This window comes from Lytechinus variegatus, chromosome 2 (assembly GCF_018143015.1).
Source record: "Lytechinus variegatus isolate NC3 chromosome 2, Lvar_3.0, whole genome shotgun sequence".
Classification (NCBI taxonomy): Eukaryota; Metazoa; Echinodermata; class Echinoidea; order Temnopleuroida; family Toxopneustidae; genus Lytechinus; species Lytechinus variegatus.
The window spans coordinates 14,495,456-14,522,529 of NC_054741.1; the positions used below are offsets into that span (position 1 = coordinate 14,495,456).

A 27,074-nucleotide genomic window follows, 5' to 3' on the forward strand; every position below is an offset into this window, starting at 1 on the left:
GTCCCCAACAAAGTAAAATAACCAACTCATGTAACATTTATGTAAAGAAATTTCTATTTTAGGAAAAGGTAACGATCTATCTTTGGACTATTCATATACTACATTTTACTATTTCAAGAAGGACGTAGATTTGTAAGCTAATTTTGCCTTGAATTATTTTTTATGAATCACAAGTCCCAAACTAAGAAGTTCCAAAATAATTATCAAAAACAGCCATTCTTAGATATGGATCATAGCAATATGAAATTTTGATTTCATATTGGGCAACAGAATGCAAGTGCTGCAGACAATTAGATTCAGAGATTAAAACATCTAAATAAACAACTTTACAACACAATGAGCACAGATGAGGCTAAAAATGAACACATTACTTCCCTCCAGAATAATAAACAATGACTAGAGCTGTACTTACTTGAATATGAACAAACTCAATTGTCAAGCATGTTTCAACTAAATAATACATGATCTTGTATCACATGACATTAAGCCACGGTGAATTAAAATTCCAAAAGAGAAGGGTCATTCACTTCAGTTACGCATAAAAAAACCCCAAATAATGTAGATAAAACCAACAAATGGAGCATAAAATAATCCGCTCAATGAAGTAATAATACTTGGAAATTTGCTAGCCACGGCATCCACACACAAAAAACTTTGGATGAACTCTCTAACATTGTTGCATTGCCTGTGCATTAATAAACTAATGATCCCTCTATTAACCACACCAGACTCATATTAACACATTTTACTTCTCTCAATTTCAAATCGAGCCCTTTTAGTATATATATCCCATCATGTTCAATTATGCCACTGGGGAAGGAAACATTTGCGTTCAAATTCTTCAGATAAATACTATTGACAACAGGTTATGATAAAAGATTATCTGAATAATTAATTTCAATGTGACAAGGTCATCAGAGTTTATTTTACAAGACTAACCACGTCCAATTACATTGTGTCTATTCGCACTCGCGCACGGATTAAGATTCATGTTCATTTCCGGGCATAATATGATAGCATGATACTCCAAACATTTCTGACATTCTTCCAAATGAATTGCTACCCAAACCACTTCACTACTGTGACTCACGCATCACATTTCCTTAATGTGAATCAACGATAAGCATTTTGATGTGACCGCAAGTGACATTTTTACAGATAACACTTTGGATAAAGTGAAAATTTCTGATTCATTTTACAAAGATTTAGGAAATATCTATAAATTGTAACTATGGATAAGGCCAAATAAATTCAAACAGGTTCCTCTTATATAAAATATTTAGGCCTCATCAATATAGTTACAATCAATTATGATTTTAAGTGTACAGGAAAATACAGTAAAATACACAAAATTGAAATACAAATTTCTTAAAAACAGAATCTCAGTCTTCAAAAAGTGATTAAAAAAGGTATCCGGTGAGAATTACTGACTTATTTGTGTCATGAAACGTGCCCATGTACACAATGGAAGTTCCATTAGCCCAGGATGATTGCTGATGCTCAATACAAGTAATTAAGAACCACAATTGCCAACTTATTTATGTGTGTGAAAGGGGCTTATACCTTATGTCCATTGCATAAGGACATTAGCCACAGCTTCTGAAGCTTGCTAACACCATTTTGCTTGTCGTGGAAACAAACATACCTTGAACCACTCATCTCGATGCCTCTCTAGTTCAGCTGCAGTAACATTCCCACTCACAATGACTCGAAAACTGAGGAATAAAATTAGAGATTAGCAAAATTAACCCCTTGTTTATTGGAACTGGATGGTTCCTCTACAAAGCCTATTGCAATTACAGAGGTCAGTAGTAAATTATGACAAAGAATCAATAATGGCATGACGAAACAATTCAGATGTAGTGTATTCAATCATTAAAGAAAATGAAATTCATATTAGCCATACAGGTCAAAGTAACAATATTAATATCTGCCCATTGTCAAACACTGAGCATGATTTGACCAATGCAGTGATGTGATATATCACACATAATGGTAATTTATGAATCACCATCCTGATCATGTAAACTTTCTACGGAAAAATAGAAATAAAATGAGATATTAACCACAATTCCCATAGGAGCATGTGCAAATAGTTGAAAAAATTGGAAAATCATATTAACATACAATTATGATCAGAATGGTCAAATTTTAGATTCTTCCTTCAAAGTCTAGACAGATAATAATGTCTGAATGACCTTTTGCATTCAAACTAACCCATTTTAGCATCATCAAAATAATAGGTATAAAGGTATAACAAAATCAGATTATAAAGTTGATTGATATATGACCCAGGTAAGGAGTACTTAGTATCATCATACTTGAATGATACAAATTAGAAAATAAGAACCACATAAAGTATATCAGGCAAGCATACACCACACTATTCCACTGGGGTATTACATAAAAATAGCAATACCCAGCTGCATTGGGCAATAGGGGGCAATGGATGTATCTGTAACTGAACTTTGGATTTATCCTAATCCCACGGTGATCTGATAAAAATAGTTAGCTTCTACCCCACCAATTAGCCTGGTTAGGTTACCTATAATTATCTACTCCCAACAAATCGCTTACTCATACAATAAGAATTAGGAAAGGCTCCTTCAGATTAAGACATGCCTGATTTTTGTCATTTTCTTTCATGCTTTATACTAGTAAATTTTTTTCTTAAAAAAAATAATGGTATCAAATCAAAGGATTCATCCATTGGGTGATAAATATAAAATACTGGTATACTCTATCAAACAATAAGTATGAAAAGGCACAATTTTCGTGCAAAATATCAAGAAGCAGACATGTAATTGAGAATGCTGTCTTCTTCCTACTGAAGTTTTTGTCTGAAAAATAAATTTCTGAAAAGTGCAAAATAATCCAACATATGCTTAATACATATTGTTTGGATTTTATGATAACCAATATTCTACATCTTGTAAAAGAATAACCAATGGATTTTACCCACAAGATATCTTTAAATATACAGTTTTCTTCAAAATTTCTTGCATATCTATCACTTCAGGGTCCTGCGTCATACAGACTTGTTACATTAATAATTCACCATTGAACAAGTTTACAATCAGCCAATCAAGTTGAATGATTTTAGTAAGTTTAAACTGTTATTGCAAACTTATTGTTATATAGTTTTATGAAACGGGCACTTAGAATTAGTTTCATATAAAAGGAGATAATTAGAGCAGATTTGAGATAACCTTAAACACATCGGTGGAAATCGTGTTTTTTCTTTTCTTATCTATAATGAAATCCCATATTTCATGTGACTAACTTGGATGAAAACCAAATTGCACACATTCATGTGACCTAAGAAGTTAAAAATAAATTACTGATAATGAATTACTTTTTCTTCTCCCTTTTCCCCTTTATTTTATTTGAATTAATTTGGTATTCTAATTTGAAAAAAAAGAATCTGTCAATTCTGAATCTTTAAATTTTCATTTACAAACACCTTAGATAAAGATTTAATACCCATTTTCTTTATTCTCACTACCGCCTCAACACAAGATGTAATCATACCACATTAATGAGAACATGTTTAACCAGAAGTTCGAACTCATGACTGAAGAGAGAATTAAATGCATATGGGAAACTGATGAATCAAGGACTTTTCATCACATCAGCAATAAAAAATACATCATATCTATGATGCACCACTTCGTGATCTTTTAATTTTACAATAAAGAAATGTTGCATTTTTTTCAAGATTTGCAAATGCACACTGGGTGATTATTGAGTAAAAGGAGTGATATATCTTTTTAAAATTATTTTAAAATTTGCATTATGAGTAAATAACTCCAATACATATCCCTCAATTTATGAATCAAAAGATGAAATTCAAGGGATTTGAGAATTGCTTGATTCAATTGATCTCAACCATGGAAAATGGGAACACATTTATCAAGAATGTTAAATATATGTTCCTCCAAAATTATGAAGACTCATGAATCTACCATTTTTTATTTTTATTTTCCTTTCTTTTTTCTTAAAAATATAATTATTTTTGTTGTGATCCATAAGCATACCCTTTTTTTTTTTTACAAGAGATGTTCATGTATCTTGAAAGAAGAATTATGACAGTGGTGGCTTTCCATAATTTAGCGTGGATGGATCTATTGCAATTTTTTTTAAAGACTGGCGTCAGAATGTGTTTTATAGTAGTACTTACAAGTAGACCTTCTTCCTTGTTGAGATACTAAAGCCATTGTTATTGACCTTCTTGACCAGGTTAACCTCTCTGGAAAGCTGGAGGATGTTGAGTGCCTGTTGGTTGTCGTCGTCAGGTTTGTAGTAGGACAACTCTCCTTGCCTTATCCTTACCCATCGCCTATCAAAACAAGGACCATTAAGAGAAAACTTAATCAATGCAAAGTTTCTGACATTCTTCAAGTCCTTATCAGAGCAAAAACCTGTACATGTAGCATTGATAGTTATATTGATAGTATTCACACACTTGGGAGGTTGATTTGTTGAAGGAACTACAGATGTCCTCTTCCATACTTGACTCTCCATTGCACAAGGGATCCTTTGCTCCACACTCAAGTGGGCTATGTTTCTGAGAACGCCTACATTGATTCTGCAAATGATAGTAAATGGTAATCCATGGTGCAGTTGAAGGGTCTTTAGAGTGTTTTTCTTGATACAAATATGCACCAGATAGGCAAAGAGAATTGGCACCATATTTATGCCATCCCCAGTGTAAAGGACAGACTGGACTTGCTTTGGGTAGTTCTTAAGCTGTACCAAGACACAAAGGTGATGTTGTCCATTTAAAGATACTCCAATCAAATAAAGACATGGCTTCCTCAATAGCAATATTGATGATGGGTTTGTCCTTGATAAAATAGGACTTATTGAACTGGATGTGGATCCCAAATGAGGTTGTAATAAGTCATGTCGAGTCTTTTGGCGCCATAAGTTTTTAAAGCAGGAGCTAAAGGCAGGATTGTACTCTTGTATGCCCAACCGAATAGGCTGGAGGATGTCCTGATCTAACATCTTACTTCACTATTTTTGTTAACCATTTGCAACTTCAAATTCAACCATACAAATGTCCTTTGTCAAAATACAAACATATCCCAAATGCAGAAACACTCCTCTGAATGCAAGGTCAGATCTTGGGATCTCACCAAGAAAAGGTCACTTTAATCCAGAGCATTTCCTTATGCCCGATGTAAAAATCCAAAGATGGTTCTTTATCTCTAAAATAATATACACATGGATATTTATCAATGGCTATACAGTCGAGACACAGGAAAAGCCAGAGATATGTAATTCCATCCTATTTCTCTTGGTGATGTCCACTTGATAGAAATCTAAACGAGATGAGCCCCTTATAAACTAATATCTCTCAACTGACCTTATACCAATGGACGCTAGTAAGGGGGATATATCTACCCAACATCGCATTGCAAAAAGCCCTTCCTAATCCACCACAAAAGCCTACACACCATGCTTTGGACTAAGGTTAAACCACCCAGGGTGGAGTTAACAATGTCAAAGAGATTAAAACTCTTCCCTTCTCTACGCAATTGGCCATTTCCCATCAGCGACATACTTTAAATACCATTGCAAATGAAACTAATTAACTATTGTCACAATAAAATAGGTTTAATTCAATTTGGAAAAAAAAATTGTGAACAACTGTTGCAAAACATATAAATTGAATTTCAAGAATAGAGTATAGTTCAGGGGAGTTGTGTACAAAACACACTTTCTTTATAACGATGAAAAATATAGCAAGGTCATCAATTGTTTTAAGCAACAGGGAACATATTCAAACCAATTACAAATGGAGGAAAGAATGGACAAATATTTCTTTAACCAGTGAGTAATGATTTTAAAATTAAGGAAAATCATTAAATAAAAATGCAATGTCACAGTTTAGTATAATTCAAAGAACAATGGGAAATGATTAATACATCAGTTGTCTGTTACAAATAAAACCAGATGTGATATGATTGAGCTAGTACAATGGGTCTGCACAACATAGATTAACTTGTATACATAATCAAGCCTTAAACCTCTTTGGCATCATTATGTTTTGTTTGGCTTGATGTATGTATAATTGACATACATGATTTATTGTCACAGAAGTGTTCGATTCTCCATGGTTAAGAGGCATTTTTTTTTTGGGGGGGGGTTAGGGCCACAGTGCAGACTGGATTTGTGTTTATAAAATAAAGCCACCCATTTTGGCATTACTTTCAGTATCTTGCCTTATGTGTGCTTTATTTTCACATCAGTGTGCTACTATACATGATTAAGAGAAAAAGTAATGTTTCCTTTGGGAGGGGGACTGATGTAAGGCATTTGAAACAATTACCTAGGAAAATATTGTAATTAATCAGACATGTTGAACAAATATCAGCACAAAATCACTGAATTCCCTGATCACTGCCAAGTTCCACTAATCCACAGACAAGATTTATTTCTCAAGTGACTAATTTTAGAAATCAAAATGATGATATATGACCTGATTCCTTTCAATTGGCTAATTTACTGGGTATATTGGGTGACTCATATCAGAGGAATAGATCTATATCGACTAAATCAGGCAATTTCCCAGGACAACATAAATAAATAAATAAATTGCTTTTTTCAAGTGAAAGTTGATTGTATCTGTAGCAGCTGCACTGGTATGATGAAAATAGCCTGAATGGGTAAACACAACCAGTCTCTAGATTTGAGAGTAACCATTTTCACAGAATACCTTTAACTGACCCCCTTAACACACAATTACAGAAATTACTATATTTTGATGATAATGATTCATTATGCATACATTTATTGTGTTATTGTGTTCCAAATAAGTTCTTTTTAAATCAGTGCGTCTTTGAATTAATGTAATCAAAATCTTACTTGTCTTTCAGCAAGCTGAATAGTTACAGTTTAGGGTATACCTGAACATCAAATTTTGCAGAATGATTATATCAAACTCAACTTTTTTTTACAGGTTAGCTGATGCATTGCATGCAAGGTAATGTCTAATTAGACTGAAATCACTATTGCTTCACGTCTGTCTGCTAAGATCCCTTATGACTAACAACCTTGGATTATGGCAAGCATTCCCTTCTGGATTAACTTGAGGTACAGCTGTACTTATATCTGACTAAATTGTCTTGATCACTTCTTGTACTAGAGAGGAGTTCTTTTCAAGATAGGGGATCTGAGGAGCGTTTCATGAAGTATCTATCTTTGTCAGTGATTTCACAGAAAAACTTGCTTTCAGCAAATCATATGCAAGCACATCAGTACCTAACGACAGTTGTCAGTTTAAATCAATGAATATTTGTTTGATAAAATTTTCCCTTCATATTTACTTCATTTTTTTTGTTATTAACTATGACCTTAACATATCAAACATGGCATGAATTCAATTTTCTTTCATAGGGTCAGAGTAACTTTAGTGACCACCTTCACCAAAGGGGCACCTGTCTATTAAGACCAAAAGACCGGTTTTCACTGGTTACTTACTCCCCCCCCCCCTTTGATTATTATCACAGGGACCTTTCCACAAAGATCATCATTTGTGTCTCCCTTGGCCGGTCTTTATATACGGGTTTCACTGTATGATCAATGTAATGTGATAATGTCAGTAATAAGCAAATTCTGCAAGAAATTGGGGACGTGTCGGTAGGCTAAGTTGTGTTTCCAATAATAATTTTGGGGCTTCCAAATATTGTTTTTCTATTTTCTTTTGTCATATTTTAGTTTAGAGTCTCTTTCCTTTATAAGATTGTGTGATGAGGGCTTAAAAACGATACAGAATGAAGATGGTAATTTCAAAGCAACAGCCCGCTTTGAGAGTAAATAGATAGCTCGACAGCAGTCAACTCGTTGAATTTTTTTTTTTTTTGCAATTTAGTCAAGATGCGGATCAGTGGCGCACTGCAGACTTACTAACACATTTTCTTATAAATGTATAATACCACAAATTATCTGAACATATATTCTACATCTAAGATATAGATCTCTTAAATGATAAATACAGATAGCTAAAATAATATAATCAGCATTTTTGTAGGAGACAGAAAAGAGCAACGCAAAGACCTAAGGGATATGCTTCTGTTTAATATATCTACAATGTAAAAATATTATGATTGATGAAAATGTTACAGTAAATATAAAAACTTTTTTTTTAACTCAGTAACATTATGTTCCAAAGTGCAATGTCAGTGATCAGAAAAATGAAACAAAGATTACAATAATCACTGACCTTGTCCATGTTGTGTAGAGATTGTGGTTCTTCTTCTCTAGGAAGCCTTCCTTGATGACTGTCTGGCACTGGGTCAGCGTCCCCCTGAAGTCAGCTTGGCTCAGTACCCGCCCTGTTGCCGTCGATTTGTTTTGTTCCACAATCAGGTGAAGCAACCTGCAGATCTGAAGGAGTTTGTTGATGAAATAATTAGAGGATGACATATTGATATGAGGTAAGGTTTAGCGGTTAAAGCGATGAGGTTAATTACAGAGTACCAAGGTTCAAAAGTAGGTTGTGCTCTTCACTGGGAAGCTATTCATCCGTGATAGCTTACTCCCAGAAAGGTATGAACATTGTAGATCTCCTATGCTTCCATGAAATTAAACTCAAAACCACTGAAACAAACTGTCCACATCATAGAATTTGATGTATGAAATGCAAAACTCATACACCAATCATCCTGTGTCATCCATTTCAAACATCACACAGATCTTCGGCTATCTACGTGTTGTATGCATGATGATGCTATAACTGTCTTCATCATCGCCTTCAAGTTCAACTTAATTTCCCATAAGATTCATTAGGTGTAATCCTGGAAGGGGTATGTACAAACTGGCTGTCCCGAATCGAGGCTGTTTCTCAAAATCAAGCAACGATTTCTCCTTGATGATTCGATCAAACTTCAACACTCATTCCTTTCAAGAGTGATTAACCATTACATCAACAGCGCTGATGCAGCGTGGCACTTCAAGATGGGATTCCCTCCCAGACAAAGATAAGACTTAGTAAGCGCTTAAGATGGAGTTATGAGTAAGGTCTTCTATCAAGGAAACTAATTTTGTCCCCCCTCTCGTGCTCTTTTTTTTTGCTGCTTGGATGCCTTATAATGAGGTGCTTGGTAAAGTGAGAAAGTGCACATCTCCTACTCATCTGTTGATTAGTTCAACATATGCAGTTGTCTGGTGGTGTGTCCTTTACGGATGTCTACGCCCATACACCTTCAAATGTCAAAGGTTACTAACATTCAGTGTTGCCTACATGCACTCTTCTGTCAAGTAAATGTCCCTACCAGTTTTCGACTAAAATGTCTTCATTGCCATGGAGATGGTGAAATTTGATGAGATCTTCAGTCAAGCCTGGCCCAATGACAGCATCCAGGGGCTGTCATCCAGGGGAGAGCGGACTGGTGCAACCCTTGCTGAAACTCAAGGCACTGCACTTCGAGGACACCAAGAGGGACCCTTCTCTTCAACCAATAATCGAGAGACTCTCAATAACATACATCAACACACTGCGCATGACGCATTACATAAACTCATGCTCCATCCCCTTTGTTTACCAAGGCAACTTAATCTGATGCTGTACTCTGCAGGCACATGGATGCATTCCCAAAGTGTTTTTCCCTCAAGCTTTCACGCTTTTCCTTCTTGTTGACTCACATTAAAAGACAACATCATCACTCCACAGAGTGCCTCTTTTGTGCTCAGTTGATGCGATCTCAAACTCCCTTGGTAATCAAAGTTGTAAAAAGATGCAGTGCATGACATGGGCAACTTAAAGGAAGGTTCCTATCACACAGTGAAACACAATTGCATCTCACCCATCAAAATAAAATCAGGACAAAAATCATCATTGCTGGAAATGCACATTTACAATCCACTTTGTGCATGCATGTGGACGTGGAAAATCCAGTGGAGGTCATCTTAGTGTTGCAAATATTGAATGGGGATAGGACTGAAGATGAAACTGAATGAAGATATGTAAACCTTGAACATTTGCTCTGCAGGATGATGAAGTGTAAGGAACCAATCTAAAACATTTCTTGATGCAAATTAAAACTCCACATCTCTGACTTGCTGTAAAAAATAAGATGACAATTCAGCCACATTACATGTTTTGATTTGTAAGCCCAGGTGGATGATAACTTTGACAAAAAAGGAAAGAACACTAGCTTCGACCGTGCACTTTTGCTCTTGATGATCAGCCAAGAAAAACCTCCAGTTTGCACACAAGCGAACACCATGAGTCCACTCTCCACACCTCTTTGACCCACTTCCACGCATACAGGTCAGCACCAGACCATTCAACGAGAAGATACAAATAGACCACTTGCACCGAGACGTTGGGTAAACACGAGTGCAAGGCAGGAAATTCTCCAGCTCCCTAGATAGAAGATACCATCAACGATGCTCCTACTGCCCATCGTTGGGCCGAGCTTCCATCACCACCAGCTGATTAGGACACACTGGGAAGAGGAAGCCAAGAAAATGCTTGCCCGGATAGCTTGGGTCATGTTAGTGTAGCGTCGTCGTTGTCGGCCGAGAAAGTTGCATCTTAGCACATTACTCCAGTGGTGAATAGTAACCCTCTTTCACACTATCATATTTCATTGTATAAGACCATGCACAATCATTGTACAGCATTGCTATCATACATTAAAAAAAAAATCAATTTTTTTAATCAACCAAAAATTCAAAATGGATGTTTTGAGTATTTTTTAAAACACATCTTAGGACTGAAATACTTTTTCTTTTGAAGGTTATCACAAGTTTTTAACTCGTGTTCATCACATTGTGTTATTTTTCAAAAAATAATCTCTAGTCTATTTCTTAAAATGAATTTTAGGTTCTATTCTAGTCTGAATTTATTTGATAACAATAAGAATAACAAAAAGAATGAGCACTTCTTGATGAATCAGGTATTCTTAAAAGCTTCCTCTCTTCAATTTGTATTCATCCAATTTTATACCATTTTGGGGTAGATTTGAATTGATTTACTCAGTCGTATTTTCTGTTATTTCCCATAAAAAATATTCTTAAAAATATTGAAAAATGATAAAATCAAGAGCAGCAATGGAAAATAAATCAATAATAACACAAGTTATAGAATCACTCAAAATTTGATGAGAAAATTCATTAAGACCATTGCCTAAGTGTTTTGTATAAATATAAAAGCAGATCTAGTTTTGTTCAGATAAAACATGAATTTAGATGGGCAGGTTTATACAGAACACATTTTTCCTAAATTATCCACACATTAAACCCAGTGCCTACTGGAACCATGTGGTTCCTGTAGAAAACCTGTGGTATTTACAACATACAGTGGTCAAAGAGTTAACACGTCAACTGTATGGTGTAAGCCCAATATTGGGAAGATTCATACTCCTTATACAGTCACTTGAAAACTTTCTTCTAGTCTGAATGGGCCATTAGACTTGGTAATTACAGCTGTGATGTTGCAAATTCAGGTGCACGCTTCATTGATAGGCTAGGCAATGTCTTATTCATTCAGAGGTAGGGACAATCAACCCATAAAGATAATTCGACAAGAAAGCTCACATGCTCAAAACAAGCAACGTTTACAGGTATGTTTTTTGCTGATAAGGTGAGAGGAATTTTCATTCACCAAACCTGAAGAGAATTTAAAACTTAAAGCTATTGTATTTGTTGCAATGCACAGCCCAGTCCATAGTTGAGTCGTAATAATGTAATACTCAAAATATCCTAAAAACCAGCTGTATTACGCCTACTTTCAAATTTGACTATGACTAATTCATGAAAAGTTAAAAAGTTAACCAAAAATGAATGATATTCACACTTCACATTTATAACATTCATACTGCACTTTTTTAATCAAAAGAATATTATCTTAGTAGCTAATTTGGGTTATTAGGGCCAGTTTGCAACATCAATTGGCATTACTAATTACCTTTTCTTTTTCCTCTAACGTGTCTGCTTCCAATTCATATTCATGGTGATCTTTGAAGTAGATAAAAAACCTGAGCCCCTCCTGAAAAGAGAAGGAATCACAAAAATAAAAAAAATCATTAAAATGCAATTTTAAAACATTCTGAATATCATTCAAAAGGATGCCAGATTAGTTTGAATTGTTTAGCAGGTTAGCATTAAGGAAACATACATACAAAAACATCACAGAAAATCAAACATATATCAATAAATTGAGTTTAAAAATAGTCCTTATCTTTCTTTCTTTCTATTCCTCTTTTTTCTTTCGTTGCATCTTGAGCATTCTGCATAGTAGATTTGGTGCATAATATTTTATATCTATTTCAATTATCATTTCTTAAATTGCATTGAAAATCATTGTATGATTTGGTGAAGGGCAACATTATTTCAGAAATGAAATGAAAAAAAAAAAAACGAGAGCAATCTTTCTCTAGCAAGAGAAAAAATTGCACATTTCACCAGACATTGCTGGATTCCTTAGAGCCAAGACCATGGTTAACCTTTCTGATGTCATGAACATTACTCATATAGCAACATGTGGAGACAAAAGAACTCATGTTACATTACCCCAAGAGAGAATGGGGCGATGTTACCCCTCTGGAACATTATGTACATGACCTTTTCAAAATTGTTTAGCTTCAAACTCGTTGATATGGTTGTATTTCAGGCAATAAGACTTGTGAGATTTAAGTGTGGGTTTTGCTCATTGGTGTTTGTTCAGCACAATATGATTTTTACAAAGTATAACAAAAGATGGAAGTTGCTTCGTTAAACTATTAGAAATTTCATCATTCAAACCTTATTGGGAATATGATAACATTGCATTGGGGTGCTCAACGAGAAAGATGTTTTCTGTCACCAAGGATGGAAAGAGATTTTTCACTCCAAAGGAAGGGCCATCCCTGTTTCTTTTAAATACCATTGAGTTAAATTTGCCAGTTTTTATCTAATAATCTATTTTACAATTTGTCTTCCATACCTTTCACTTCCCATTTCTATGCCATTGTCACACATATTTTCTCCCATCTCTTTTCACCTCTCAAACATCCCACCGTCATTTCAACTTCAGTTCCATGTCTTATTCTCACTCATATTTTAAAAAGTCTTCTATTTCAACCATCCTTATTGGTTCACCAGCTCACAGAGAAACTTGCTTCTGCCTTCATGCTACTAGCTACTTAACCTCTTGAAAGTTCATCGCCAGTTGGATGTCTTAAACCACTAATGACTTGAGAAATTGTACTCTCTTTTTTGGGGGGTGGTGGTGGTGGGAGTGTCCAGTCTTCACAAAAAAGGGGAATCCAAAAGTTGTGACCTTTGTCAACTCAAAGTTTTAAAACATGAAAAAGATTCGCAATAATATAAAAACGATCAAATAAAAAGTTTTGATTTATAACTGCACACATCTGTTTGTTTCATTTTACTTAATGATTGAGGAAATCACAGATAAACAGAACTAATCACTTCATTGATCTAAAGGCTAGAAATTTACTGATACCTCAAAACAACAAAAAAGTGTACAGTTTACAGATACAGGCGGGGTGCAATGGGCACACATCCCTTTGTATTCTAACAATCCCCCATTGAACATACATGTCAATCTATGTAAACTAGTTCCACCTTCACTTTGAGATCCACAGATCTGCCACAGCTATCTATAATTTGAAAAAAAAATCTGCAATGATTTAATCTTACTGCAGCCAGATTTGTGATCTCACGATCAAAATCAATACTGAAACTAAAATGTCATGATGTGTGTAGATTATCTTAATACGTCATCTTTGGTGCGGCTTCGTTCTGAAACATAACTAGATATTTATAGACTTTCACAGCTGCTTGTCATCATAGTACTCAGGGACTGACAAGATCTGAACACAAGATGGGGCTAAATTATTTCTAAAATCTTGTGGAATAAAGTACTAGTCTGATCAATTTCAGATTTTGATAGATTAAAATCTGTTTTAACAACTCTTTCATTTAATAAGTATTGGATAAAACTTTACCCTCTTATAGAGAGAGACTATTTGGACAGACATATTATAATTAGAATTATTATAATGGTTGGTTGCAGAGTTATTTATGAACATAGTTTGCTTCCAGTCTATCACAAGGTAATACATCCTGTAAAAAAAAACCCCATCAATTTGCCCATTTTCATGAAAGTGATGGATGAGCACAAAACTAATAAGACTAATTTCAACTTAATTATTATAAATTAGTATATTCTTAATTATATTTCATTCTATTAGATAAGCTTAAATTAATTTACTGTGTTTATCTCCACATTGCCAGATTAGATCAGAATTGTAATACAATACTCATCATTTTTTTACCAGTCTACTTATTAATGACCAGTTGACTACCTTTCTAACTTTTAATTATAACTTTCAATCATTCTCTAGTTATATGTAAACATCAATCAGCTTCTGAATTTCATTATTATTTTATAGAAATTTACCCAAACATTGGGCTAGATTATATTTTGTGTAATTTGTTTTCTAAGTTGACATTTGTACGCAGTGTTACATGTGGGGGTGATATGCTTCCTAGCAACAGCTATTTATTATGCTTTTATCACCCCTGACCAGCATGTAGCACTGCTCCATTCTGTATTGTTTGTTTTTACCATGTATAATGTGATCTATGTTTGTATCATGATTTGGTCAAATAAATAATAATAATAGGCCTGTATTCACAGAAGAGGTTTTAATTGTACAATGGTACAATACCATGGACAGCAGATTTGGTACAATTAGTTTATCGCAAACTCTAGGAGAAGTACAATTATAAATGAGAAATTTTGGCAAAGGGCACCTAATGGAAGAAGATGAATTCTGAGTATATCACCATGTAATGTACACACTCTGAATAGATATCGTATTCTTATACTTATCAAATTTCTGAAATGAGTTCCCTGTGTGTATTCATCATCATCATCATCATATCAGCCATGTTCAGCCCACTGCAGGGCGAAGGCCTCCTCAAGTTGGTGCCAAAGGTGCTTGTCTTGTGCTGACGCAATCCAATTTATACCAATGAATTTTGTGAGTTCGTCACTCCATCTCAATTTCTGTCTACCCCGATTTCGTGATCCTAGCCATGGTCTCCATTCTGTGATGCGTTTGGTCCACCTATTATCATGTGATCTTGCAAGGTGGCCAGCCCATCTCCATTTCATTGATTTAATTGCTTTGATTATGTCTATTACTTTAGTCTGGCTCCTAATCCATTGTATGGTTTTCCTATCGCGTTTTGATATCCCTAGCATTATACGTTCCATACTGTGTTGGGTGGTTTTTAATTTCTGTTCCATTTTCTTTGTTACAGACCAGGTGTCGGAACCATAGGTCATTGCCGGTATAACACATTGATTAAAGACTTTTCTTTTAAGGCAAATTGGCATATTGCTCTTCATAATGTCATTGAAATTCCCAAAAGCGATCCATCCAGCTCTTGTCCTCCTTTTAACTTCTTCTAGTTGTTCATGATCCATTCTGACATGTTGCCCAAGGTAGATATAATGATCTACTCTCTCGATTTCAGAATTATCCATTATGATTCTTTGCTCCGTAGCAAATTTGTTGAACATTACTTTTGTCTTTTTCATGTTGATCTTCAGCCCTACTTTGTTACTTTCAGTGTTGAGATCGTTAAGCATATTTTCTAGCTTGAGGCCATCATCAGTGATTAGAATGATATCATCGGCAAACCTTAGGTGATGGAGACACTCGCCATCAATGTTTAGCCCTGTACTTTCCCAGTCTATTTTACGTATTATTTCCTCCAGTGCAGCGTTGAACAGTTTGGGTGAAATGGTATCTCCCTGTCGCACTCCTCTGTTAATGGGGAATTCATCACTGTCTTTGTGCAGGTGAATGTGTATTAAGGCAACCTAACAAAGGTCCTGCTCAGCATCTTTTTGTGTCTAATCCTTCTATTTCAACACACACAATGCAATGGGGAATATAACAGTGAAAGACAATGCAATGGGGAATATAACAGTGAAAGACGCTGAGCTGGATCGTATCTAATAATTGCTATGCTACATCTCAATGAATGGCTGTACAAAATGATATCTGCCTTAAACATGTCTCACATTTTATGCTAGATATCTATGCTATGATTGAATTTGTGAAAAGCACTCCTAGAGAGTGAGCCATCTGTTGACTTCAAATATCCAATTCCTTATTGGATTTAAAGTGATTGGTTAACATTGGTTTGACTTTTAAAAAATCCGAGCTAGAAGGTCACACTTGTCACCTGTGTCAGTGATATCATTGCACGCACCACGAACCGTCCTCTCTGCGCACTTCGCGAGGCATGATAGCACACTGTATCTTTTCCACGAACTGTCCTCTCTGTTACGATGCCCACTATGGCGTAAACAATTCACTTCAAGAAAATATAAAGATACGGGATGAAACTTTGGAACCTGCACTGTCGAAAGAAAATGCCAGTAAATAATTTGCTCTCCTTTTAGGTGCACTTATTGCTGGTTTTAGAAAAGCTTTTCTTTAAATGCGTTTTCTGCCAAACTAACTTTCGCATCGAAGTGCGCATAGAGGACGGTTCATGGTGCGTGCGACGATATGTTACAAAAATGAAGCCCGGAAAAAATTGCGTTCGAAAATAATTATTTAGAGCTTCAAAAATTGAAATATAAAGTGACCGGAAACACCATCTTAATTTCATCCCATACGCTTATTTGTACTATGTCTTTAAGACGCCTATTTACAAAATCGTGGTTTGCCTTGTAGTTTTAGCTTTTCATTCTCAATAATGGTTGTTTTCAGGGTTTATTAGTTCTAATACATGCACTTGTACACATGTTTCATCTTGGTTTGAGAATTTTTTAAATCAGCTGCTCACAAAGTTAAACAATACCTTTAACAAGCAATGACTGTTACATTACTTAAAAGACACACAGAAATATTGTGAGCATATTTTCAGTCAAGAATGAAATATGTATATAAATAGCATGATAATCAATAGAAACACCCTCTGACCAAAAAAGAATTCACGTTCTTTTTGAACCATAAATCAAATGTTTACAACATTCAAGATCAATCATTTTGCAAATCTAGCATGGAAACTGATACACATGTTATGATAACTAGAAGTTGACACGGAGCGTTTACACTTTACACTTTCCATGGATATTAAAGTATGAGGCTTTCAAATCATCATTTTTACTCTATAACTGCTTTGCTTATAACAATTTGAAATAACAGAATAATACAAGATGCTAACCTATCGCTTTGAATGACATCTGTGTCATCTAATGAGGGAAAGAGGAAGCCATTTATTTGTTTGAGTATACAGCATGAGTACAACATGTTCTGGAATTTGGCAAAAGAAGTGGGAGGTTGCAGATGAAACTTAGAGTATGGGTCCAGAACCTAAGATCTATCATTATTCATTTTGTTCAAGTAAGACAATATTTACAACACACAAAAGGTGATTAATGGTTAATTATTAGTCTTAGGGCAATAAAAAAATAATTTTCCTATAGCTGTTTACATACTAGATTTTATATCTTTATCTTGAATTAATACAGACACACTATTTTTTTATTTAGAAAAAAATATACAGACCACTAATATAGATGAGTAACTTTCAAAATTTAAAGAAATGTTATGCTCACATAAAACATGTGCAATAAACGGGATGTGAGAAAAATCAACTGATTCAACTTTTCAACCTCGAAATACAATTCTTTCACCTTGCGATTTTATTCCTCCTCTGATCTCTAGATCTAGAGGGCTTTTACTAATTCCAACAACCAGTGTTATGACGTCATAGTTTGCAGGGTGTCTGCGGTATCTAGTAGGATTAATTGCTATCTCATGTCACATGACTGATGCTCATTAAGAGAGTGAGAGAGAGAGAGAGAGTGCTCATGGATATTGTACCAATCATAAAATTTGTGTTAAGGTTATTAGCTGTTTGGAAGTGTCGTTTTGTACAGAGAACAGTGGAGAAATTGTGAAATGAAGTCAGTTGTCTACACTGACTATTGTTATAAGCTTCCGAAATCCGTGCATCTGATTGGCTCAAAGAAAGTTTGTCAACGGCAACCACCGAATATTTGTTTCATGCAACACTCCCCAGAATGAATCATATCATTGTGACTTCATGGAGAGATTCCTTTCTCCTTCCCTTTCCCCTGGATCCATTCTGTTGTGGAGGTGTTGTGGTGAAGTGGTTAAAGGTCTAGTCCTTTGATTTGACTTCATAAAGAAAAATCTAACACATAAATCGCTGAAAATTTCATCGAAATTATTTCATCAAAATCGGATGGAAAATAAGAAAGTTATGGCATTTTACAATTCACTTATTTTTCACAAAACATTTATATGCATAACATGTAAATGGGAGAATTGATGATGTCCCTCACTCACTATTCTTTTGTTTTTCATTGTTTGAATCATACAATATTTCATTTTTTACAGATTTGACATTAAGGACAAAGTTAACTGAACCATAAAATGATAAAATAGTAATTCCACAAGTTTAGAGATGCATAAAACTTTGTTTTATGGGATAATGAGAAAATTCGAATAATGCATATTTTACATAATAAAATACAAAAGGAATTGTGAGTGGGTGACATCATCAGTCCCATCATCAGGATGTACATATATCTATTGTGCAAAATTAAGCAAAATTTTGAAATGTCTTTTTATTTTACATCCGATTTTGATGAAATTTTCATTGTTATACTTGTTAAATTTTTCTCTTTTTATTCAAATAAACTTTTCGTTGGGGTGGACTTATCCTTGAAGTAACTTGACTCTTAAACCAAGGGTTGATGGTTCAAATCCCAAATGAGGCTAATGTCCTTTGGCCCCTTGGCAAGGCACTTTTCTGCGTCTCCACCCAGGTGTTAAATGGGTACCCGGTAGGATGTGAAAGTCAATGTGATACGGATTAGCATGTGTGCACCGGTAAATGGTGGCCTGGCCAGGAGAATCCCAAGGGAGTGGAGATGGTGCACTTTATGTGTGGAACAGTGAGGGATCTTATGACTGGGGTAATTATAATTACAATGCAAAGTGCTTAGAAACCAAATTATGAAACGCTATGTAAATGTAACTATTATTATTTTATGATTAAGCTGTATACTGTATATTTTTTTCATATGATTTGATGCTGCCTTGCACAAGTAGCTTTTCATATATATATATATTTTTTACTCTTCTGTAACTTTTCCTATTATCTTTTTAGTAAAATATATTGCTGATTGGTTGACATCAGCTTTGTCTACTTTCCATTAGACCTCGCGATTTCCCCACCTGATCTCATATTACATGTAGTTCCTATACAACAAGTCGAGTAATACCTCTGTCACATTTGCTCTACGGCGGCCCAGTATGGCAAGTCAAAAACAGCTGTTTCTTGTACCAGCTACATATAGGTAGCTTGCATTAGATTTAATAAATGACTGTTTTCGAATCGCCGTAAGGCCACTGCCGTAGATCAAATGTGATTCATGTAGAACTATTTGGTCTGCTTTCCATTCGGCCGTTCACCATGTTGCCTAATGTTGCCTAAATTCCAGTTAAGATACGACTGATTTATTGAATATCCACAAGGTCTAACTCCATTTAGTCTGTATGGTTGATTATAGGATAATCTAATTTATGAACCAAATTTTAATTTGACAAAGTAAAAAATAATAAGTAGATAAAGTGTAAATTAGTGCATTTAAAAATTACATATAAAACTAAATGAGAGTTGTAGACCCCGATCTCATGTTCTTTCTTGTAATGGTTTCCCTTAAACCAAATCATAAAACCAGTTAAGATGATCGCTTCACTCACGTTCTCATCACTATCTCCTGAACTGGTGTGTAAATTTCATGCAAATTAAGTTATTTTGTTGCCATGGGAATGCTCTCATTGGGGTCACATATTTTGCACAAAATGTGAAACAACAGCATAGGCATAATCATTGGTATTCTACACACTAGTTTGGAAGACCAGATAAAGTTGCTTCCAAGACTGCCTCATGTGTTCCCACTACACATAACCGGATTAAGTAGATGAGAACGGGGTCTTAGACAAGTGGGTATATGAGACAGCTGGGTGAAGTGTAGTACATAGACAAAATGGCACTCAGATCAAATGGGTTAGGCTGCTTAAGCTGGCCCATGTAGTAGACCAACTGGGGAGACTAAGTGAATATATAACCCAAATGACTTACTACAATACACATATTTCATGAACCTGTTAACACCCTAACCATTTGACAATATGCTCTATGTTAACAAGCAAATTAGGAGAACTTGCCTTTCAGGTCAGAATCAGCGTTTTCATACGTGATTAGTCCAAAACACGGTTGCATATCCTTACTGCGGCAGCCCGAACACGTACTGTCTGAAGACGTGTCGGGGTCCCCGGAGCAAGGTTGCATCCATGCTTACTTTCACTTAAACTATATTTCAGAACGCCAATCATAGTTGCGTTTCTTTCCTGTTTAACAAAAATTACAATGCGAAGCCAGCTGCAGATCGCAATTTTGCCTCTGAAAAATTAAGCATAATCAGCACCCCCAGAACCACGTTTGCGATCAGCGATCTGAAACGATGTTCGAAAACTCTGATTCTGTCTACGCAATGGAAGCAAAAACACAACATAAGTGAACTCGCTAGGATGGAAAAGTTCTCTTAATCATTCAGCTTTATAAAGTGATCTGAAAACACCTTTTTGATATGCAGGTAACTGAATATTGGAACTGGGGCTAAATCTAGATAGGGGTTGATTTTCCGAAATGACCTGTTCGGCTAAAATACATTACATCCTGGACTTCCTGTCTCTTGAGCCAGGGGTCTTATCGTATGGAGGTCACCTAATGGCCGGAAGAAAGGGGTTAATTAGACCTAGAAGGGGGTCGCGGATCCCTCCCCTGTCTATAGGGTGGTGTTTCACAATGCAGTTTGTAAGGTATGGGCAAGTGTGCAACAGTGGCGTAATAACCAAAAAAAAAAAATTAAATGGGCCGGAAATGGCGTAGGGGCAGATTTCTATACAGCCATGAGCAAGCAAAGATTTTGATCTTTTTTGTACAATATCTAATTTTATGAGATTTTGAAATAATATATTTCACACATTTTTTTTCTCTCTCTCTCACTCTCCCGGGGGGGAGGCACTCAGTATATAATGCATAGTGGGTATGTGCCGCGGAGGGGACCCCCATTTAAATTTCCGTTCCAAGGCATAGCTTTTTTGTCTTATTGAGAAAAAGCACAAAGAAAGCCGCTCCAAGGCATACCATTTTCTTCTTATCAAGAAAAATTAAGACAGAAATCCGCTCCAAAGCTTCGCATATTTTTCGTTACGCCGTTCAGGTCGCATTGATCTGCTGCAGTGAGCTGCAATTTTGGTGAACAGTGGCCGCAGAGCGCTATCCGATTTGGCCTCTGCGCGAGCGCACCCAGCGGAGGCCGCGCTAGCTGCATCATGCACGCATGGGGATGGGGATGCATACGGACTCGGCGATCCGTTCCAGGGACCCACGTTTTCACAAACATTTGTAGTTCCAAAGCCTGTTCCGAGGACCCTCCTTTTTACAATAAGCCCGCTCCAAGGCCCCTGTTTTTTGTCTCGCCTGCGGCACACCCCTACCACTTTTTGGGTCGAGTGCCCCCCCTCAGGACTCTCTCTCTTTCTTAGTCATGAATTTTTTCAGGGGGGGGGGTTTACGGCAACCTCATCTGTGCAGCAGCTTGGTTGGTTTCGCTCTGCATGGTTATCAGGGACAATCTACCAGTTAAAGACGCTAGTCTATATCTATCATATCACTCTATCACAAATATTTTCCTTATGTCCAAGAGTGTTTGAGCAGGAAGCCAGAGCATTACAAATATCGTAAGTTGTCTTTATGGTAACCATGGTAACAGGGAAAAGCAGCCAATCGCGATCAATGTTTCCATGGAAAAGTTACGTTACTATAATTGTAAGGCTTTATGAAATCGGCCCAGTGTTCACCGTCAAAGATTGTAAGTTGAATTTTAAGCTAGAGAACAACAACAAAATTCTAATTTATTCTTACCTCACTCTCGTAGTCTGTTACAGTTGCAAAGGTAAACTTTCTATTCAGGTTTCCTTTCTGTATGTTACACAGCTGGCATGCCTGGAAATCAATCTGAAGAAACAAAACCAGAAAAAGATGCAATTAATTATAACATTTGCAATTTTGCTTCTAAATTAGTTGTCTTCAAAGTATGTAACATACCAGATGGATTATAATTCAAATACTGCTGCTTTCTATCAGGTAGTAGTTCTAATAAATATGCAGTGTTAAGCATGTTACATAAAGGTTTGTCATCATTTCAATATAACTATTGTCATGATAATCATCTTAAAGCATATTTTTATCAATTTTAAAAGAGATTCCTTATACTATGTTTTGGAAAAATTGGGGAATACAGGGGGAGTCTATGATAATTTTTATACCTGACAAGTTCAAGAAAGAAGTCAGATACACCAAAGATGATAGGGAGAGGGGGACGGGCAGGGGGTGGGGGTTGAGATGGAGGGGGAGACAGGGATTGATAGCAAACAGGAGTAACAAAGATAAGAGAGGACCAGAGAAAGAAAAGGCAAAAGGGGGAACGAAAGGATAGCAGGGAAAGAGAAATGGGAGGGGAGAATAGTGAAAAAAATGTTTACTTTAAGAAACTAAGAAACTATGTGGGGGCATCATGGTCTAGTGGTTAAGACTTTCAATCTGAAGGACATCAGGAAAGAAGACATGGCATGTGTTCTTTCAGCAAGAAATTTACCCACATTGTGCTGCACTCAACCTAGGTGAGGTAAATGGGCACCGGCAGGAAGTAATTCCTCAAAAACAAGTGCGCACTGGAATCGGTAGACTAGCTTAGCTGGGGTAATATAGGAGCGCCTTGAGCACCTAGCAAGGTTTACAAAACTTGCATTATATCATACTGTTGAAACAAAATTAAAACAATCTACCCCCACTTTTCTATAATATCCTATCAGAGCATGATTCGGTTGTTTCTTCCAACTTTCAAACTTCATTGCTAGTGATTGTCAATGCCAAAATATACTCACTTTAACTAAATAAAATGGTTATTTTGGCAATGGGAGATAAAATGCATTTGGGGTTTGGTCATGATGCTGTATTTAGCATGACACCAGACAGACTTGGCATGACCAATGATATCTTATATTTTGTTTATAAAAGGTCAATTTTTTCCTCTGGCAGGTACCCACATCTTTACCCCCTGTGAATTCATGTGTATCATATTCAAACTATTAATAGATATTGTTTGTAATATCAAGTAGACAGATGAGAGTAGCAGCCAAAATAACTTGTTGAATTCAATGATTCCATCAAATTTGTCTACATTAATGAAACCCTAAATGTATTGACTTGATATTTGTTTTTGTATTAATGATTTTATTAGATCTGCAAGGGGGGCTAATGACAAATCACAAATATCATTTTTTTTAAGTTGATTTTTTTTACTTCAAAATGCAATTTATTTTGGAAAAGGGGGAGTTCCTAACAACAATCTGCAATATATCATGTACATCAGGCTACATTTTCAGAAAAAAGAATGGATGAAAACAAGGATTTGATACTGAACATTCGATCAAACATTGAGAGCTGTGTTTCTCTACTCTCGGTAGCTGAATGTACCAACACCAAATGAATAATTAAGTATTGGACAAATAAAATGAAGCCAATATAATCATTACCCAAGGTAAAGCATGGTATATAAGCAAATCTTAGAATTACACTTTCTATTTGACACATTAAGTATTCAATAACACATAATGACATAGAAGCAATATTTTGTGTTTTAAAAAGTGCTGTTCTCATTTAGTATTGCAATCACCATAATCTTAAAGTGGTTTACAGCAATAACATGCATGACCCTAGTCACCAATTTTGTTTATTTTTTTTTAGAAAACACAGTCAGCCAAATTCTTCAAGTTCAGAGTCCTGCATTCCCTCCTCTTCAACACCTCTAATTGAAACTGATTTAAATGGGCCAAAGATATGAATGATGGAATCAATCGCAAATCATGAGGTCTATAAAATATGGATGACTCTGTGAAAAAGACTAATCCTTAATAAACAAGACACCAGACTTAATTACCAGAGGGCAGAAGAAGACCAAGGTATTCACCACTACTTGACTGCTGCCCCTCCCCCAAGAAGCCCCCTAACAAAATTCTTTGTTCCACACTGCACAATAATCACAACTGTGATTAATATTGGGGTTTATCCTGCAATCACTTGAAAAAATACCTCAGGTCTATGACCGACCTGACATCCAACATACATGCTTTATCTATTTAACAGTCGAGTTGTAAGGAACATTGTAAGGAAACATTGTAAGGAAAGGGCCAAAAGCTCATTAAACTGCAGAAAGTGTTTTGGAATAATAATCTGATGATCAATCAAATAAAATGAAAGATAGGGGTAATTTATTTTAACATTGTCTACAGAATTTTTAAAGAAAATGAAACAATTACATGGATTAAATCTGGAGTTTATGAAAAAGTTGGAGAACCTCATGAAGCTCTAGCATTAAGTGGCATAATATTCATTTACATAAATCTTCACATATGTAATTGGCTACTGTAAAACTCATGTGACTGTGTGTATGTGTTTGTATACAAATGACAGAAATTTTACACAAATAGAATGGGTACAAGAATAGTCACGTACACAGCACAGCACTACTCAATGACCAATCAAAACTCAGAGATTCAAAAACAAGTAACAATGGCAAAGTTACCAAATTGCAGTAACTATTATTCAACCAATTAAGCCCAGTGCAAGATGTCATCATCAAAGCCATCTTTTCGTGAAGCTCTCACTAAACCCCCATATTTGAAAGGTTTATGTATGTGAATTGTAGGCGCAAAGCCCAGTTTAATCAATCACTTATATCAGGAGGCGATACCTGCGTGTCACATTCATTCAGTTTGTTTTGTTGCCTCCTAGGCACACTTAATACTTTTAACACGCTGTTTATGCCTGTCACTCTAACAAAACTTTTAATTTGTTTAAATTATTGTCAACGTCTTGTTTAAAACCTTAAACAAAAGTTACTACAGTAACGGTCCTAAAAGTGTTTAACAACATTTTTACAGTGCAGGGGATGATAGATTACTGCTGGTGCTGGTACTGCTGCTACTACTGCCACTGCCACTACCACCACCACCACCACCACCACTACTACTACTACTACTACTACTACTGCTACAAGTACTATGACTACTACTTCAACTACTGCTACTACTACTACTACTTTTACTTCTACTAGTACAAAGTAGGAAAGGTTGCGTGACAACAATCCATCCCAGTTTACATCATCAATGTGCCGCATTAAGACTGTATGATTTTATAGACACAGTGACTCATCACTGTAATGTATTAAATTCCCAAAAGAGGAAAACGGAACACATTAAAGTTGACTCAGTTCTCTGACCATCACAGCTTTTAGTTAGGAATGTATAAACTGCATCATATTCTAGAACAGTATGGCCCATATTCTGATAGCAGGTTTAAAGTTGTGGTTTAAATATGGGAAGCCAAAAGTATCAAAATTTTTATTCAGTTGTATGTTTCCTATGTTTACTGTGCTCTTTCCTGATTCATCAATGATGAAGACAATCATTTATTTATAAACTTCCTAGACAATTATGAATGATTTGAGAGCCAAATGAGCTGAAGTATAATATCTCTACAGTTAGTGATTTATGTAACAATTGGCTTTCCATACTTAAACCACAGCTTTAAACCTGAGTTAAAGTTAAACCTGCTATCAGAATATGGGCCTATAAGTTTATATCTTTAAAGGAATACTTACTAGTACTTTTGGTGAAAGTTATTTTGCAACAAACTCAGTTTCTAATTTATGTAGAATAATTTCAGTAGTTTACAACACTGAATTTTTATTCATATATGATTTGTACGAAAACCAGCAGATTTCAGTATAAAATCTTTTGTTAGAACTTGCATGACATATACACAATAACTGTCTTCATTATTTTGGCAAATGTATTTGTTCAAATAAAAGTATATATGTAAATTGCATCTGCAAATTGCCAATCACTAATCTTAATCATAGCTCAAGATACCATACAGCTTTGTAATTTGACAGGTACTGCAAATATAAATAATTTTGTTTCTTAAAAGTTCACCAAATGTCATAATCAATGTCTGAAAAGTTATCCCACTATTAATAAAAACCAAGCCTCTACTTTGATTATGGCCAGTGACCATCTTTATCCATCATGGCTACCAACCAGAGCTACTTCTTTTGAATGACTTGTGATCCTCATTTCCTATTATAAATATTTGCCCTTACACTTAATGTCCCTAAATGTGTAATGATTAGTAATCTGTCTACCGCTTTATGAATTCGGATAATTAAAAACAGTCCTAAAAATGAAGGACCAACAAAGTGTATTACAAAGAGCTATCCTCATCTCAATTATGGATAGCAGACATTACAAATAATGTCCTGATCATTTCATGAGTCTGTCCGTTTTATGAATAAACGCTCTTGTGGATAGTGTTCATTATGTCTTTGTATCTAGTAGGCTTTTCCAGTATTATTGCTGATACACATTTTACCAACAATCTTCTGTGAAAAGTACCTGTCTTGATCACCTTGACATTTAGAAAATTAATTCTCATCAGAATTGTGTTTTGGGAAATTGATAACTAAACTACAGTTATAAAGGTGAAACTAGTAAATGCCATTATACCTATTCCATTGACATACAATTGGTAAGTTTGGAGATGTTCTTTGGTGTGACCGTGGCATGATATGGTGGCAGCAGGGGGATGAAGAGACTAATAAGAATCACTCCTTACTCATTAAAGGTAAATACATTTTTTGAAAAAATAATGGCAAAATATACTCATTAAAGATTTATCACTAAAATAAGCACTTGCTCAAACTTATTAAAACAGCATTGATGCCATGCTATAATAACAAAATAATGAAAGAGAACTTTTCTGAGGATATCTTTATAGAGCGCCATGTTGTAAGAGTAAATCAGTTTAGAGTATATCACCATTTCAATTTGTATATTAATATGTTGCAATTATTGAGATATGAATTA

General features: G+C 35.4%; 1 protein-coding gene across 1 annotated transcript in view; it reads right to left on the bottom strand.

The window, feature by feature from the left end:
• LOC121407398 (formin-like protein 6) overlaps positions 1-27,074 on the bottom strand; it is an 84,460-nt gene that overhangs the window by 50,317 nt on the left and 7,069 nt on the right. The window contains exons 3-7 of the mRNA XM_041598452.1: positions 22,012-22,104; positions 11,921-12,001; positions 8,231-8,394; positions 4,181-4,339; positions 1,646-1,715 (exon numbers count right to left, since the gene is read on the bottom strand). Of these exons, the coding sequence (XP_041454386.1) occupies positions 1,646-1,715; positions 4,181-4,339; positions 8,231-8,394; positions 11,921-12,001; positions 22,012-22,104 (567 nt within the window). The remainder of the gene's footprint in view (positions 1-1,645; positions 1,716-4,180; positions 4,340-8,230; positions 8,395-11,920; positions 12,002-22,011; positions 22,105-27,074) is intronic.